A 17,760-nucleotide genomic window follows, 5' to 3' on the forward strand; every position below is an offset into this window, starting at 1 on the left:
ACATGCACAACAAATTGCGCAATCGCGCTCAAAAACTCCTTCTCAGCTAACCCTGCCGCCAAGCACGGCGTACATTTCCTCTCCCGCAAACCTCGGCCAGCGAGACATGCCGGGATTCTTTATCTCCTTCCTAATCCCTTCCCCGTCGGCTCGGCCCTAGAATCGTTGAGACCTCTTTTCGTCTAGTCTGCCGAGAGGCGCTCGTCTACTTGATCCGTCATTCTCAAGCAGCTGTGCGGCACGCAGGACGCCTCACCCCTTATTTTTCCTTCTTCGGTCTCAGTCCTGAAGGATCTACTGTATTTGACTGCCGCCGCCATCGGCGGCTCCCTCCCGACTCCTTGCAGCAGGATGTCCAACCTTGAAATTTCCCCACGAAGCACAGCCCAATGATCAAAACCAATCCAATTCGCGAACTCCCGCCAAGCTGGAGTTCGCCTTTTCGTGATATCGATGCGCGAGTCACGCGACCGGCCGGGCCCGGACTCCGCCGTTCTCCAGTGCCCCAATGAAGCCTTCCTGAAGCCTGTCTCTGGCCGGTCACTCGAATTCGCCCCGTCCCTGTCTCTCTCAAGCTTGTTCCTTGGCTTCGCGACGGCCCCCCTATCGCTTGACGGCAGTTGCCCAAGACATCCGAGCTCCCCTCGTGGCGGCTTGGCGGGACCCCACAAGCCTATCTGCCATCTACAAGGGAGTTTGCGTCACTCGCAGTTGACTGGGTTAGCTCGGGCGAAGAGTTCATGGCATCATTTGGGCTGCACGAGGATCGATTGGCATCCGTTCGAACAGCCTGAATCGGAATGGTAAATCCGAAAGACAACTCCACAGGTCAGCACGGAAAAGCGATGTGCGAGAACGAACATGCGACGGTGACTCGATTGACTATTCAGGAAGCTCGATATCTTCAACCGCAGGTTGTCAATGAATTTCGCTCAGGAAATCTGACCTTGATGGCTGCATGGACGCTCGAATCTGTACAAACAGCCGCCGCAGCATGCGCTCGAGTGACAATATGATTAATACGAGTATCTATCTGCACCAACTGACAGAAAACCAATTGCCGCGGTGCCTGGATGCCAATCCTTCCACGCATCAGCAGTCACACGCATCAACAGCGCGTCCCGATTTCCCCAGACCATTCACCCTCCTTCATGTAATGCTCCTTCATCTCAACTGCGCCGTCAGCTGTGCCGTGTCTTCGCCTCCAGACATTCAGCTGCCCAATTGCCCCTTGCGGTACCTGCGCTTCGAGGGCCAAGACAAATCGGGGCACCCTTTTCTTTTGGATCCGGACGACGGTGAGCGCCTTGGCCGGCAATTGGCCCGTCTGGGGATCTCCCGTCTCCATTTGGAGTTTATTCAACCCCCGATTTTCTCGGATATCACTACGGAATTGGCAGGCGGGAAAGATGTGGGTTCGCGCCACCTTTAATTAAGTGCCTGTCCGCCTACATCGGCTCTGACCAATGCCCTACGCGACCTTCCATTTTAAGCATAATTGGGTGTGTTAAGGCTCCTCAACTAAGGCAACGTCCAACGGTCTGCTGTCAGCCAAATCGAGGATGACTTGTCTGCCAAGAAGCCAGTGCAACAAACCATGAATCGACACGCTTGGACGTCCCGTTGAATGGCACAGCGTCCCCCTCTAAGCCTCTTGAAGGTCCCCGCCAGCGCGGAATTGCTTTGTGGAGCTAGATCGGACGTTTATTTACAATATTGAAAATGATAGAGCATGGCCAATGCCCGGCATGCTTCCCGCTTGGTTTTCCTGAACTGCGGAGCTGCATTCCGCACATCGACGAAAGAGCTAAGCTTATGGATAGATTAACTGCTGGGGACTAGAAGGCATTGTTACCAATGATGCGCGCTTGACCCTTGCGACTGCGGATAAGTTCGTCAATTGCTTTTCAGCCTTCGGAGGCAACAGTTCCCACCCACAAACAACTCGCTCTCGTATACAGCCCACGGAGCCCACAGATTCCTTGCTCCATCACCACGATCTAGGTCCAGTTTAGGAAGCTTGACATCTTCTAGCTGGAGACCATAGACTTGGCAAACTATCACGCAAGATACCACGCCGATAGGCGCAATGAGATGTCGGATTGACAACATCCAATGTCTTCTCCTCCTACTCACGCATCCATCGTGAGAATCATGTATAAAGACGGCCATCCTCCCCGCCATCCTCTCAGCTTTTGTTCTTCAGCCTCAGCCTCATCCTTCAAGCTCAGTCGTCTCTCTGATCTAATCCTCAAGGTTTCCCCTCATCGGCCAAAATGACCAACTTCCGCCGCCTCGCCCTCGCCGTCGGAGCCCTGCTCCCCGTCGTCCTTGCCGCTCCCGCCGCCATCAAGCGCGATGAGCCCAAGTTCGCCCCCGGCAAGTACATCGTCACCCTCAAGGAGGATGCCGCTGCCAACGTCGACTCCCACTTGACCTGGGTTGCCGATGTCCACCGCCGCTCCCTCGGCAAGCGTGACACCGTCGGTGTTGAGAACAAGTTCAACATCAGCAACTGGAACGCTTACTCTGGCGAGTTCGATGAGGCCACCATTGAGGAGATCAAGAAGAGCCCCGAGGTAAGCCTCGTCATCAAACGTCTCATCCTAGACGAGCAGCAGACTGACATCACCATAGGTCGCCCTTGTCGAGCCCGACTACTACATGTACCTCTCCGACTTCGTCGTTGAGGAGGTCAACCCCAAGCGCGCTCTGACTACCCAGTCTGGCGCCACCTGGGGTCTCGGCACCATCTCCCACCGCACTTCTGGCTCTACCCAGTACGTCTACGACACCTCGGCCGGTGCCAACACCTACGCCTACGTCGTCGACTCTGGTGTCCTCTCCACCCACAGCCAGTTCGGCGGCCGTGCCACTCTCGGCTACAATGTCTTCTCCTCCGCCCACGTCGACTCCATCGGCCACGGCACCCACGTCGCCGGTACCATCGGTGGCTCTACCTACGGTGTTGCCAAGCAGGTGAGTTGAGCCTCAAGCCCACATCAGTTCCATCAGCCTGGACATCCCGCTCCCGCAACTGACGGCAAACCCCCACTCTTCCTTAACCCATCCACTAACACCACCCAGACCAACATCATCTCCGTCAAGGTCTTCGAGGGCCGCCAGTCCACCACCTCAGCCATCCTCGCTGGCTTCAACTGGGCCGTGAACGACATCGTCTCCAAGTCCCGTGCTTCCCGCTCTGTCATCAACATGTCCCTCGGCGGCGAGGCCACCACCACCTGGACCACCGCCATCAACGCCGCCTACAACCAGGGAGTCCTCTCCGTTGTTGCTGCCGGTAACGGTGACGACTTCGGCAACCCCCTCCCTGTCTCCAGCCAGTCCCCTGCCAACGCCCCTAACGCCCTGACCGTCGCCGCCATCGACTCCAGCTGGCGCCCGGCCTCTTTCACCAACTACGGTGCCGGCGTTGACATCTTCGGACCCGGTGTCTCTATCCTGTCCTCCTACATCGGCGGCAACTCTGCCACTGCCTCCCTCAGCGGTACCTCCATGGCTGCCCCCCACTTGGCTGGTCTCGCCGTCTACCTCCAGGCTCTTGAGGGTCTCTCCACCCCCGCTGCCGTCACCAACCGCATCAAGGCCCTCGGCACCACCGGCCGCGTTACCGGTACCCTGAGCGGCAGCCCCAACCTGGTTTCCTTCAACGGTGCCAGCGCTTAATTGCGACTACCTCAGCAAACTTCCTAGACAGTAGAAAGAGGAGGATTGAAAACATTGGTTGTCTATGAACAATAGTCTTTGTCTGACCATATTTCCTTCTCTAAAACTTCGGTTTAGAAGAGTTGTGGGGTTATGAAGATATGTACGACATGAGCGTGTAATCGAAGTAGCTGAATAATATTCATTCCTACCATGCTATCTCCAGCTTACAGAGTGATCTTGTCGAAATGAGGTTGCCTGCCTTGACCCCTTCTCCGCTCTCATGCTCATCTAGGGTAGCTACCCCACGCCAGATAGGTACCTGTCTTCTCTGCCTGCCTCACCAAAACCTCACATTGATCCTCTCGCATTTCTCCTTCCAGACCTTGTCCATTTGCATGGCCCATCCCACAAAACCTTGGCGATGGATTTCTCACACTCTGGGTGTAAAGCGAAGATCTTGCTGTCTCGCAGTATTCTTCGAAATTTTCTAGGGCTGTGACGGAACGCATCCTCTCCGCAAATGGTCTCGAGCGACAATCCCTCATGAGCAAGGATCTTGACCAACGATCCCAGAATCGTACAGCAGCAGCGATGGTTTTCTGCTGACTGTGTTTGTACCAGATACCGGCATTCGTATACAATCGAGGATCCCGTACGGATGTTCAGGCCTGTGGTCAGCGTCCACAACGCCACTCCTATCAAGGACTGTCGTCCTTCTGCAATCATCTCTGCGATGGGTATGGTCAGTTTTGAACTGTGACACGAAGTTGTTGTTCACATACCAATGAGTCTCGTCGGTCTCAGATAGACGAAATCTTCGAGTGGAAATGGATGGGGTCCAAGGCCGTGATCAAAATGCAACTGATCATCTGAGCCAACGACCGAATTTTCAATCATCGCCCGCATCACCTTCGAAAACACTATTGAGTCACCCAGTTCCCAAGCGACTCCCAGCAGCCGATAATCCTGCACAAAGTTCTGCAGCGGGGCGATCCACGAGCGCCCGAATCCTCGCACAATGGCGGAGGCATCGTACTTGTTGGTGAGAGTGAGCAGTGCGTATAAACTTGCAAGCGGCAAGGGTCTCGGTATTCTATCGAACTGAATATGAACCATTGCCAGAAACAGCCCCATCGCTCGGGTGTCATCTTCAGGCAAGTCGACCACCCAATCACCAACAGCGGGGCGAGACTCTACAAACTTGCCAAAGAGCATCCTCTCGAAAACTGGCGATTTCCGAGCGAGACTGCGAGAACAGGTTTGATAGAGTGTCTCCGTGGGTCCTACGCGGAGGATCAGGTCGCCATCCTTGTCGTAGACTTTGACTTCAGTGGGTGTCGTCATCTTCGGAGTTGCGCAGTGGCCGACCATGTTGGACCCTGAAAAGTTGAGTTCGGATGATGGGTGATTGAATAAAATGGCAGTCCTAGCTACTTATGGTCGGTCCATGGAAAGCATTTTAGGCAAAAGTAGAGCGCTAGGCAAACGTCAACACTCGCTTCGGTCTACTTTTATGTCTTTGATGAATTCATAATCACAGGCCTTGAGACAACCATGAAAGACCATTATGAAACATTCCACCATTGTAATGTACTCTGGCGAGACACCCTTTGTGGGGGTCCCACAGTTTATCTTCTACCCAGACATTGTAGTTCTATCTAGAATCTATACGGCTTCTGAATCTTTCAGAGCTGAGTCAACATTCAAGCATGTGTATGATTTGTTTCTGAATGACCATCCCAAAGCTTACCACCAAGAAGGATTGGCGTGTTGGTGCCCCCAGGACGCTGCAGGTTGTTCCATGCGCCTCGCCTGCCCCCAGAACGCCTCCTCTTTCGCTTTTTTATCAAAATTCCTCGTCAGAAAGCCCATCACCTCATCTTCCGCTTTCGTTTCGGATTTCCTTGTCGGAAAGCCCATCTTCACAGCTTGCTCATTGAGATAGCGAAGTTGGCTCGGTGTAATGAACTCCAATCTTTTGCACTTCTCCCCTGCTCTATGATCGCCCTCTCTCAACTCAATAGCGAAGCTTTTCAAGCAATCGAAGTGGTGTGATAAGATCTTTACCCGAGGTAGAACACAGAACAGGTCTGCGAACCTTCCGTTATACCGTTGTGCAATGCCAGGTAACGTGATGTTGTGACCGAGGCTTTGGAAGGCTTTGAAAAGAGACCCAAAGGCCATTGCGTCGCATGCCGAGTGTTCCTCAATTGATGTCAAGTGTTCTCGGCGGCCCAAATCTACAGTGCATCTGCCCCTGGCCAGAGCGTCGTAGAGTATTAGATAGGGCTTCAGGTATTCCTGGACCAAGGCCATACGGTTCTTCTTGATTGTCTCTGATTCACCTTTTGTTAGCGTACCAAGGGCATCATGAACGAAGCTTCAGTCCAGCTTACCCATCATGTTGTCGGGCTGCAGATGGAGGATCGAGTCCATTGGGAAGGTCCAGGAGTTATCCAGGTGTGTGGCACGCTGAGACATGGAATTCGCATCAAATGAGCAAGGCAGCTCTAGCTTCTTGTCTAGATCCAGACACGCAGTCGCATCTGATATACAGCTTAAAAGCTCATTCGTCGGCCTTCCATATAGAAGCGTTCCATCTTCATGAATGGTACAGTCTCGAGTGATGGCGACCATCATCTTCTCGAAGAGCTCAATGTGACCCAGTTCCCACGCCACACACAAAAGATACGGATCATCCGTCTGGGACCCGACAGCATCGATCCATCGATGTGCATAAGGTCTAAGAAGGGCGGTGGCATCGTACTTCTCGGTGAGCGTTAGAAGATCGTAAAGGTCTCGGACGGACAATGTTTCCGGCGTGACGTGGAACTTTCCGTGGATGATGCTCAGAAATATTGCCATCGCCTTGGCCCCATCCTCGGGTAGCCTCACGACCCAATTTGCGCCAACTGAAGGTTTTGATTCGGCGAAATTTCCATACAGCATCCTTTTGAAGACCGGAGATGATCGTGCGAGTGTTTTGGAACACACCCTGAATCGTGCCATTTCTGGGCCGACGTGGAGCATCAAGTCGCCATCGTTGTCATAAACTCCATTTTCCGCTGTCAATGACACGCTCTGAGAAGCCGACGTAGATTCCATTGTGATGCGGTTTTTTTTCTAGCCGACCGAGCGTCGGTGAGCGAGTGATGTGGTTGCTGGAGGTGCGTTTGCTTGTTGCGAACTTCAAGGTTTAAGGCGAAAAAAAAAGCACCTGATGAGTCTGAGTCGCTGCGCGACACTTTATGTGGGGCGGTTTCACGCATTACACGTGTCTTCAGAGCATTACTTGGATCCCTTGATGTAGAATCTGGGTATTTTTGCCATTGAATTGCGAAAGTACACAAATTTCGACTCAAGCTTTCAATGTCTAGTCAAACTTTCCCTGAGATGAAGGTGTGGCAAGAAGCCATTCCGTCACTTGAGCAAGTTGAGCTTGCTTCTGTCATCGATTAAAGTTCAAACCCTGAATTTGTCCGTCGCTGCATAACCAGTGGTCGCACCATGCAATAGTCGACCGAAATCATGACCAAGACTATAGTGACTGCTTGGCATTCGCGTCTCTCATCAGGCTTCTGGTGTGAGATATCGGTGCTTGACAGCACCAGCCTGATTATGTTCGTCCAGACCAGTCTTCTTCGCCTGCTTCTGAAGGTGTTCCAAATGTTCCAGTCGTACGAAAACAGCCTCACTAATCAACCGTTCCTCTTCTAGACGACCTTTATCTATATATTGCGAAACAAGAGACGCGCATTCATCGTGATCGCTGTCGGTCTGAATTCGCATATTGTCAATTTCCTTCTTGAGATCCTTCAGGTCTTCATTGTACTTGAACTCCTTTTGCGTAATGTCCAGGCCCCTGCGAGTAAAGCTGATCATTAAGGAACCTAGCAATAAGCTCTCGCAGTCGAACTGCTCGGCTTCATCCGGGTTAACGCAGGTTCGAGCCACCGGAGACTCTGCCGACCTTTTATCGACCGTGAGTTGATAGTAAAGATCAAGAAAAGGTCTCATGATAGCCTGGAGGACGTCTTCTCTGAGCTTCGCTAGATACTGTATAAATTACTAGTCAGAACATTGTTGTTCCTGAGGGGACTTCCACGTGAAGGTGGTACTCACCAAACAGCCCCGGCGGGTGCAAGGCCTCGTGGTCGAAAAATTGAAAGTCGTGAAACAGCTCCTGTTCACCACCATAACAGGTGTAGATCACGTTTCGCACGTTATTCTCGAAAATAGCACGATGTCCGGTAACCCAAGCAAGACACACCAGGTGAGAGGAATATCCAATGTCGGACCATTCGGCTGCTTGTTCCATCCATTCTTTCACCCAGGGTCGTATGATGGGCAAAGCGTCGTACTTTTCAACGATGACGATCAACGCGCACAGTTATTGGATATTAAGCTTCGTCGGCACATCTTTGAAACAGCCGTGAACGATGTTGAGAAAAATTGGGAACATCTCGCGGTTGTCCTCTGATACCTCAACTATCCACTGACTTCCGTCTGTGGGCCGAGCCTTCGTAAAGTCCCCGAAGAGCATCGCCTTGAACACGGGCGAGTGGCGAGCAAGGGCCCTGGAACAGACGACGTAGGTAGTGAGCTCGCCCCCCTCGCGGCCCACATCCAGATGCAGGTCACCATCCTCCTCCACGATGACTGTCTGCGGGTCGACGCCGATGTCGTCAAGCTTCGTTCTTTTGACGCGATGACTTGCCATTATTGCCGCCGAATTGCTGTCGAGGTTGAGAACCCAAAGAGAGGGAGAGAAGTGAACAGAGCTTGTCAGTTACCCTTGGAGACGGTACGAGTCATGAGCAGTTCTGCTTATGTAATGTTGAGCTCAACGAGTTTGGCGCAGGACTTTCGGCCGAAATTCCTATCGGCCGAGACAAACTGATTCACCGACAAACAGCAATAGCAACGACGATTAAGTGAATTGGGTGTGTAGCTCGAATCTGCCTGAAATAGCTAAGCTTTTTGACGTCCGTAGAAACAGATCCGCACGCATTTACTGCAATCCCGACTTGACTGCCTGCCGGCCCAAACGTTCCTCTTGCCCGGGAAGAGGGACGATGGTGTCGCCTTTCTTTGCCTTCTCCAGAAGTTGCGATCTTTGTCCCTTCTCTAGTCTCTTTTCGACATCCGAGCGACAAGCCCTCAGAAAATCATCATGGTTACTCGTACCCAGGAGACTTCTTCCCCGAAGTTCCACGCTATCAAGGCTTTGCTGGAGATCAGGAATGGTGCCACGATATCGCCGGGCTGCGTCTCTTGTAGCCTCTTCTATGACTGTCTTGCGGAAGCTTCTGATCAGAGACCCAAGTAGCATTTTGTCACACTCTTCTTGGTGGTCGGGTATAGGACAGCGCTCCTGGCTGTTTGCGAGGTCTTCATGCAGCGTGATGAAGGGCTCCATAGCAGCATTGATGAGCTTGGCGCGTTGGTCCCTGATTTGGTCTGTTCGAAACAAAGAATTAGTACAACAAATATCTAGCGGCGTTGATGACGACAGCGACGTCCTTATCATAGCGACGCCAGTAATCTCAAAATATAGCAGTAATGGTACTCACCAACAATTTCCGCAGGGACCAGGTCGCCCAGATACTTGCAAAGGTCTTGTGGTTCCGCGTCAGCCGCCTCTTCATCCTCGTCCCAAGCCTTCGGCATAATGGAGATCCGGCCATCCCCGGAGATGAAAGATTGATCAACTATGACCGCCATAGCTTGCTTGAATTTGCGGGTGCTCCCAAGCTGCCATGCAACATGGAGGGCGAATTTGGGGGGAAATCTGTGACCGAAGTGGGCATGAGGCATGCAGGACGTAACCCATAGCTTGAAGATTCCGATGCAGTCGTACTTGTCTGCAATAACTATCATGCCGGAGAAGAGAGGAGGTGTGAAGTGTCGGGAAATGTCCTTGAAGTTGAAATGCAGAATGTTCAACACCGCCTCCATATGGTCGGGATCGTCTTCGGGGAGGTGCACGATCCAGGCGGACCCTTGCTTCGACGACTCGGGAGACGGACGGGACTCGGCAAAGGGACCGAAGAGCATCTTGTCGAATACCGGAGACGCTCGTGCAAGAGCTCTAGAGCAGACGAGGAAGGTTGACGGGTCGCCGTCACGGACGTCGCTGCCAACAACAAGGTGCAAGTCGCCTTTGCTGTCAAATGTCGTCGTCGGCGTGGGCATTGGCATGACCGCCTTGTCGAGGCGAATGCGCTTGGCCTCCGGCTCGTCGTCATCTACTATCACCACTGGTCGGCGTCGTCCGTTGTCGTTCATGGCGAAGTTGTTGTTCTTTCGTCGTTGGCGTCTTTCGGGTGTGAAGGTGGGAGATTTTGGGGCAGGGAAGGAGGGAAAGCGACCTCCCCCTTCAAAGATTCAGAAGGAAGAACCCGAAAGAGAAAGCGTGCGAGGCATCAGAAGGGCAGGAGCGTGCCTGCCTTACAAGGAGGCAGGCTCCTTCCAGAAAAGATTTAGTACGGAGAGGCCAGATGGAAGGAGCTTCCCACAGCAAAGGAGTGTAAGTCGACATGACTTGTAGTCAACAACTTCTAAATGGCCAGTGAAATCATGACCAGGGTTCAATATCAGTAGGTGTTTCTTAGGTTTCCGTGGCGCTATCTAAGCTGCTGAGTCTTTGTGTTCTCCAGCCTGGGAGAGTTTGATCCGCCTTTGCCATGCAAAATCAAATGCTCTGCCTTTTCAGACCAAACTGCAGATTGAAATCCCAATACAACGCCATCATTCCCTATTTTCTCCTCCGGAGACTCTCGCCGAGGATAGCCAAATCCAGCTTTATGGGCTGGGGCCTCCAAACGAATCCAATGTTTCGCCTTCGCTTTGCAGAACTTTTTTTTTTCCCTTCTACCCCCAAAGCATTTTGCCCTCGAAGGTCAAGTTGCTCATCAATTGAACGCGTTTGTCGCGGGGCCTGTGTTAATGACCCTCATCGCAACCTCACGGAAGCATTTCCCCTTTTCCTCAATGAATTGTTAGTCGTTTCGCGATTTCCCGATACGCTTTCGCTGCGTCTTCGCCGATCATGTTCATCCTGATTGAGTGGTAACCATGAATGAGATATTCCGGGACACGGATGTTGCATTCAACGAGCATCGTAAATGCCTGTCTTCTTCGCCTACGCCTCCATCCGGGCTTGGTATTGAGGTGTCAGCACGAGCGCCTCTGTTGTCCTCCGTTTGTTGTCTGCGGAAATGTTGTCCCGATATTTCGTAAGATTTCTCCTGCAGATGCTATGCTCAGTTTTGTCGTTGCTCTCTCCGACGAAGATCTTCAATGCAGCGAGCTTGTCTTCCAGTTGACGCACAGTCCCGCGGTAAGCTTTCACTGGGTCTTGAGCCATGATATCAATGCCCTGGAGCAAACACTCCCTGATCATAGATCCCAGAGCTACTGAGTCACATCTCATTCCGGCTTCCAGGAGATAGGGCTTCACCCTAGCTCGGTAGCGGCATAGTCCCTGCTCGGAGATGAGGGATTCGTAGAGTTGAATGTACGGCTCAAACTGAATGCTCACCAACTTGTGGCGTATTTCACGGATGGTGTCTGTGTTCCAAGTCAGTATGATTGATCTGCAATTTACCACGAGAGATTCCGCTCACCTAGAGCGTCTGAGGAGCCCCAATTGTCCAGATCAGCTGCGAGCTTGATGTGGTGTACGCTCCACGCACCGGTTTCCTTCGATCGGCAATTCTATTCATACGACAGGCTACCTTGCTCGTCGATGAAGGATGCGTGGATGATTTTCGTCATCTTTGATTGGAAAGTCTCCTTGTGGCCAAGGTTCCATGCGATGTACAATGCCAATGGCAAGCTTTCCGATGTCTTGATACCTTTGAGCCAGGGCTTTGCCCATGGGCGAATAAGGCCGATGCTGTCATACTTGTCAAGCAGTACCAGGAGTAGGTACAAGTTGTCAATTGCGATTCTCGACGGTACTTGGTCGAAGTGACCATGTATGACATGGAGAAAGATCTTGAAAGAGTCAGGTCTGTCGTCGGGTAAGTCGACCACCCAGTTCTCCTTCTTTGTCTGGGCGCTTAAGGACTCCGCGAAACCCCCATAGAGCATTCTCTTCAGCACCGGCGACGATCTTGCTACCGTCCTGGAGCAGACGAGGAAGATGGTGGGCTGGTCAGTATGATCGGATCCAACTCTGAGTTGCAAATCTCCAAACTCCTCAAGAACGACAGGCGTGGTTGGCCCTGTTGTTTCCAGCTTGGGTCGCCTTTGGTCAGGCTCACTCGTTGAATTCTCCGAGTCACCCATGATGATGAGCAAGAGACAATTGATGAATAGTGTCTCCGCAGTTGGTGTTGAAGGTCAAGGTTGCAGTTGATAAGGTTGCAAATAATGAGGCTGTGCTTCGGGAAATTGAATTACGGTTGCTTTTGCTGTAGAGCCTGTAGAAAGTGTGGAACATTCTAAGTTGAATCCGGTAGGCGCATAGGGAGGCGTCTATTTATAAAAGAATCTAGCCTAGAGAAGAGAGAAAAGTAGGCAAGAGCCTCTCCTTCCAACGCAGAAGAAGACGGAAGGTCTCGGAAGGAGTTAATCGGGACTCGCAAACCGAGGTGTCCACGCAAATCTTCCAACGCCGAGCCTCCCCATAGACAGGGCTGTCAAATCCAATGTCTCATACCCTCATGACTTTGGCAAGCCCGTCTTACTTGCCTGTTTCGTCAAATACTCCTTATACTTAGGCTGCGCAAACGACATATTCCCTCTCAGCATCAGCGATCTCTCAACTCCTTCCCGCAGCCCAGACTGCAGGACGTGCTCGCATGCGCTCATGCTGAATCCGAATCGGGAAGGCACCGTCTGACCAAAGCTGAATGAGGAAGTGGTCGGGTGAGCGTAGCCTGAGTGGATCGTGTACAGCTCCAGCTTCAGCATCACCGACTGAAGGTGGGACGCACTCCCGCGGTATGCCTTGACGGGATCATTCGCCGTGAGGTCCAGATTCTGCGTAGCGAAGGATCTGATGAGAGACCCCAAGAGTAAGCTGTCGCATCTCTTTCCGCCGGATGGATCTCCTGGCGAGGACATGCATCGGTCGCCACCCTTCAGAGCGGCGTAGAGGTTGAGATACGGATCCAGCATGGCGATGAGCAGAGTCTTTCGTATTGATGCGGCGTCGTCTGCGCATAACATCAGCTTTTGGCTCATCCTCGGATGCGGGAAATTTACCAAGCAACCCGTCCGGTATTAAGCAGTCCAAATTCTTGAGCTTGTATGTGTAACTCTCCCTGTTCTCCCCCGCAAACCCAAACACCAAGTCCTCCTCTTGATCCAAATGGCATTCAGTCGCAATTTTCATAGCCATGGCGTTGAATGTCTGGTAATCTCCCAACTCATACGCCACCCCAAGCAATAAAGGGTTTTGCATGCTCGTCTTCACGCCTTCCATCCAACCCTTCGCCCATGGTCGCGTGATATTAGTGGCGTCGTATTTCTCCGTAACGACAAGAAACGTGTACAACTCTGTGAGCTCGATCTTCTCAGGCACTTTTTCGAATGCGCCGTGAACGATATTCAGCATCATCTCCATCGGCTGTTGCCGGTCCTCGGGTAAGTCCACCGTCCATCCGTGGTCAGCATCCGAGTGCCCTGATTCAGCGAAGCCGCCGTAGAGCATCTTTCTGAACACTGTTGACGCGCGGGCGAGCGCTTTTGAGCACACAAAGTAAGTCTTTGTTTTCTCTTCAACGCCCGCGCCAACGTGCAGATAGAGGTCGCCATTTGGATCGAAGCTGATTAGTTCCCCTGAAATTGGTGATGGCGGGTCATGGTCGGTGCACCCATCTTCGTCCATGATCGCCATGCTTGGTTCTCGGCAACAACTTCATTCGGCAGTTTAGAGTCGTTTTATTGATTAGTGAAATGACAGGAACCAATGAGCCCGAACTCGTTCCTCTGAAGACAGATACTCGGAACGGTCAGGTGAAAGTTTGGGACAACACCAGGTCTGGCCTGGTTCCGCTTCCGAGGGGTGAGAGAGTGGTCAGATTGTGGCCCGTGCACGTCGCAGGAACCTGTGTAACCGGGGGAGATTTTCCCTCGCGAATTTGAAACTGGCGAGGTGGATGACCTGATCCAAGATGTAGTTGCTGAAGTGACTGTGTTGTTTTGTTTGGACACTAAGGCAGCTATCGCGAAGGTGATGTGTGAGAATGGGTCGCATCGACGTCCAACATCAGCTGAACTAGACAGGAAAGGGCTGAGATTCAGCTCAAGATATAAAAAGGTTCAGCATGATCCCGGCCCCCGAGGCCCCCGCGTTCGCGCGCCGGGCCCCGCTTAAGATCCCATTGGCCTCTCGTATTCCGGGGTTTCCCAGCCCCCGAGTCGGCATCCCACAGCTCCGCGGGCCGGGACGCGTCCTGCGCGCGTGGCTTGCCGACCCGATGCGCCTTGGGAGCCGCTGGGCTGAGCGACTTTTAGAAAGTATGCCTCAAATCTGGCATTCGAATTTTTATATCTAATCTCGAGATGGGGCTGCAGCTTCAAATGGATTCCGCCATGACTCGGAAAGTGGGAAATAGCCTAGCTGTGTATCTAGTACTTGGCAAAGTCATGAAATGAATACAAACCAGCTGCGACCACAACTTTCGGACTCGCGGGTTGTTGATGAGAAGTATTTAACCTTGTCGAAACTTTGCATACAGCGCGACCGGTGATAATATACGCTGGATTATCTGATGCAAGAGTTTCAAACCATGATCGTAGGCTCAGGGGAACATGTTGAACTCAGTGCTTGAGGACAGTGTCATTGCCCGTCATGCCTGCAGCAAATTTTACCCGATTGAATGCGGCATGTTATTCATCCGCACCAAAAGTTTTGTGTGAAGGCCCGAAACCTGATTCATCAAGTACGTGGCTGGGACAAAGCGATTCGATGTTTAGACGCAAGCAGGAGGAGGAATATTTGTGGCATCAAGCTAAGTTGTCTAAATCGAGACATTTAGCAATTCGTGAAGGTGCAAGCCTGGTCTAATCGGTACTTCATGGCGCAATCGAGCTGGGACTAGATATCTCCAGTACCCCCGGTTGATGTCTAGCAGCTTCGTGTCAAGTATACCTTCCACGTATCATCCTACAGCGAAATGATGAGCGAGTGAGATTGTGGACTACTACCTCATTCAGGTATTGTCAACCATTTCAGCGTTCTTCGGGGTGCCTGTCGTCAAATCGTGTCGTCACACGCGAGCGGTTCTTGTCCCTTTTTTCCAGCAAAGTCGATTGGTTGTTCAGGCACGCTTGCAACGACACCAACAGTTGGGATTACATATCAAAGGTCTAAAGGTCTTGTCGAGCTTCGCCGTCATTGCGATCAAGTGGGCTATTTGAATGCCCGCAATTAAGTGGCATAACAATGCAAATGATTGAGCAGAATGTCGTTTCTGTCGGCCATGACGCTCGTGTCGCTTCAGAGTTCAAGCAAAAGACATTGATGTGACGTATCCCGGTTTACAGGCGCTTCCCCCTCAGTTATCATCATCCGTCATCGTCCATGAATGATGACTTGATAATACACTAGACGAAAGATGATCTATCAGATGATTTCATTTCCCAGGCCACAGCTTGACATGAAGAACGCAGCTCTCGACACCAACCATACAACGTCAACTTACTAGATCTTTTGAGTGAGGCGCTGTAGCTCAGAGTCTGTTGGGCTCGCCTTACATTCATTACTAGCGTTTCCTGCCAAAAGGGCCCTTGGAGGCTCACGGTAGACCGAATCTGTTGTCGAAGCGCCGTCACGTCTTACGCAACGGCTATCTTGTGTCAGGCGGCATCCAACCAGTCCGGGATATTGCTCTGTATGTTAAGATACTTGGATATATAAACATATCGATAATTCTGTCAATTTACTTCTGCAACAAATGGGAATCCTGCCAGATGGAACTGGCACACTCTTCTCCGTAGTCCGTACCAGGTATTAAACAGCCTGGTGGAAAGTGGAAGCCATCCATTCATCCACCAGTGCCCTGGGGAGAGCTGGGGATACTGGCGTCAAAACAGAATCAAATTATCGTCCTTCTTCCCAGGTTTATTGGTGGAAATAGTGTGCGGGAAGTGCAAGCCATCACTTCGTAATGAGTTTGGTTGAGTCGATCGTCACTGAGATTAGTTCTTTTGACGTGAACTAGGTCTATGACCAAGACCACATCGCGCAGCTCCCCAACCTTAGCAAGAAAGATGAAGAACTGGCTTTGCTGGTACAAGTACAACCTGACCATAATTAAGTTTACATATTCCCAGTAGCATCCCAGGCCGCCACATCTTCCTTCATATTTGGAATACCTAGCTAGACGTATAAAAATGGGCAGCCTGAAACCTTTTCACATCCTTCAAGCCAGAAGCAATCGGGTTGGCTGAGCTGTGGCAGGAATGCTCGAACTGGAATGTTGATGCGCAATCGCCATTCCCGGTCCCAAACATGCAGCCAGAGAATTCAATGTTGAAGGATGTGTGACAGAGTACAGCCCAATATCCGATGTCTTCGAGAATATTTGTGTATATGCATGAACAGTACACAGATGAGGATACTGCCAGTGGAGGACAAAAGGTGAGTCACGGTCAGAGGGCGGGTATTCCGGATCCAATGAAGCCGGTAGCGTTGGGTTTCAAATGCGTCAACCGGTACTCGAATGTTTCACGCCGCGGTCGCGTCCGTCTTCGCCGTCAGCTCTCATCCATGAGGTATACGCCATCCAAACACCCGGAGAGACGGACCGCAAGGCCTAGGTACGAGTTCCATTGAGAGCTATGGGTAGCCAATCTGTGTCTCTATATCCTACCTAGTAGGCTTGTCTGATGTGAAAGAGACTTCTAGAATGACATTCATATTGCTTGTCGTCTAGAAAGATATCAAAAGCCCTCTCATATTGCAAGGAAGATATCCGTAAACATCGAAGTCGTACCTCATAAGCCTGCGCCTGCGATCCCTCGTCGACTGTAACATCAAGGGCCCCTGAAAGACATGTTATCCACTTCAGAAAGGGGACCAAAGCCCCAAATAAATCCCTGTTCTGTGACTACGGCCGAGATGGAGGCAAGGCCAAATCAAATCGGAGTATCTCCTCGGGTGGACTGTTTCCTGCATCCGAGCAAGCCAGCTGGCGGACATATTGTCCTTGCCTCGGCATTCCCAACTCTGAACCGTAAACCCATCTGATATCAAGAAATCCGGAACCCCAGAATACCCCGCCAATAACAGCTACTAACAGAAGACTCCGTCGTCCATTTTCAAGTCGACAGCAAGACCTTAGACCGCACATATCAAAGAACGTGCACTAGCGAAGTCCATCGCAATCCTAAGGAAGTAAAACCCATAATCATATTGCATTAGGCGCCATAACTCTCATTGCCGTATGATCTTTAGCTTAGTGTTTCTATTCACTTTTAAATTAATCTTTGTTGGGATATTGAAGCTGTAATAATGCTCTGAGGATCTATGGATCTTGCTAATACCATTCAGAACCGTCGTCCGACGTCACATCTTGTTGAGTCACTGATGATACGCGAAAGAAGAAGAGGCATAGAAACGAAGATTGCCATCATTCGAGCTCATACGAGTTACCGTGCCCAATGATCGCATACGGATCCAAGGCCTAGACTCATACACAGCTGGTACCATGTCAGCCTTCAAAAGTTCAAGGCCTACGCCGTCCCAGTCCTCGAAATGCTGCAGAAGAAATATGTGCCCAGTCCACAGACCCGTAATAAATACTTAAGACCTAGTCTGCCCATGATTGATATATCCTTGCAGGACCTCAAATCTTTCACTGAGGCTAGGCCCGCCCGTAATCTCCTAGTATTTGAACCGTGTCAATTTGATGAAATGAGCTTTCCGGATCCAAGGATCGACGCTAGCCTTTCCTCTATTCGAATTACAATCTCCGCAGGACGGCGGCGAAGTCTTCTAACAAGCTCAGGTCAATTAAGACCTCGCCGATTGATATTCCCAGTCCCAAGCACGCATACATTCCCCTCCAAGTCACACAAATACTCGAGGGAAAACATCTAGCGAACATTTGACACTCTAGAAGAGATCCTTTT

General features: G+C 51.4%; 6 protein-coding genes across 6 annotated transcripts; 1 reads left to right on the top strand and 5 right to left on the bottom strand.

Annotated features, from left to right (window-relative positions):
- Positions 1 to 2,276: 2,276 nt before the first annotated feature.
- Positions 2,277 to 3,687, top strand: prb1-0 (Alkaline proteinase; the record flags this gene model as incomplete). Its single annotated transcript, XM_037318727.1, has 3 exons — positions 2,277 to 2,579; positions 2,638 to 2,979; positions 3,088 to 3,687. 3 exons carry the CDS (start codon positions 2,277 to 2,279, stop codon positions 3,685 to 3,687), a joined length of 1,245 nt encoding a protein of 414 aa, XP_037184001.1.
- Positions 3,688 to 4,210: 523 nt separating this feature from the next.
- CGCA056_v003471 (uncharacterized protein) lies at positions 4,211 to 5,040 on the bottom strand (the record flags this gene model as incomplete). The annotated part of the gene is made up of 3 exons (XM_037318728.1): positions 4,211 to 4,275; positions 4,326 to 4,397; positions 4,452 to 5,040. The coding sequence occupies 3 exons, from the start codon at positions 5,038 to 5,040 to the stop codon at positions 4,211 to 4,213; spliced, it is 726 nt and encodes a 241-aa protein (XP_037184000.1).
- A 2,199-nt stretch (positions 5,041 to 7,239) lies between these two features.
- CGCA056_v003472 (uncharacterized protein) lies at positions 7,240 to 8,389 on the bottom strand (the record flags this gene model as incomplete). Its single annotated transcript, XM_037318729.1, has 3 exons — positions 7,240 to 7,718; positions 7,792 to 8,029; positions 8,087 to 8,389. The coding sequence occupies 3 exons, from the start codon at positions 8,387 to 8,389 to the stop codon at positions 7,240 to 7,242; spliced, it is 1,020 nt and encodes a 339-aa protein (XP_037183999.1).
- Positions 8,390 to 8,680: 291 nt separating this feature from the next.
- CGCA056_v003473 (uncharacterized protein) lies at positions 8,681 to 9,957 on the bottom strand (the record flags this gene model as incomplete). The annotated part of the gene is made up of 2 exons (XM_037318730.1): positions 8,681 to 9,129; positions 9,243 to 9,957. 2 exons carry the CDS (start codon positions 9,955 to 9,957, stop codon positions 8,681 to 8,683), a joined length of 1,164 nt encoding a protein of 387 aa, XP_037183998.1.
- Positions 9,958 to 10,813: 856 nt separating this feature from the next.
- Positions 10,814 to 11,964, bottom strand: CGCA056_v003474 (uncharacterized protein; the record flags this gene model as incomplete). Its single annotated transcript, XM_037318731.1, has 3 exons — positions 10,814 to 11,241; positions 11,298 to 11,333; positions 11,409 to 11,964. The coding sequence occupies 3 exons, from the start codon at positions 11,962 to 11,964 to the stop codon at positions 10,814 to 10,816; spliced, it is 1,020 nt and encodes a 339-aa protein (XP_037184005.1).
- Positions 11,965 to 12,339: 375 nt separating this feature from the next.
- On the bottom strand, positions 12,340 to 13,519 carry CGCA056_v003475 (uncharacterized protein; the record flags this gene model as incomplete). The annotated part of the gene is made up of 2 exons (XM_037318732.1): positions 12,340 to 12,836; positions 12,886 to 13,519. The coding sequence occupies 2 exons, from the start codon at positions 13,517 to 13,519 to the stop codon at positions 12,340 to 12,342; spliced, it is 1,131 nt and encodes a 376-aa protein (XP_037184004.1).
- Positions 13,520 to 17,760: the final 4,241 nt, after the last annotated feature.

The sequence above is a fragment of the Colletotrichum aenigma genome (genome assembly GCF_013390185.1).
Source record: "Colletotrichum aenigma strain Cg56 chromosome Unknown KSG_Cg56_contig02, whole genome shotgun sequence".
NCBI classification, from domain to species: Eukaryota; Fungi; Ascomycota; class Sordariomycetes; order Glomerellales; family Glomerellaceae; genus Colletotrichum; species Colletotrichum aenigma.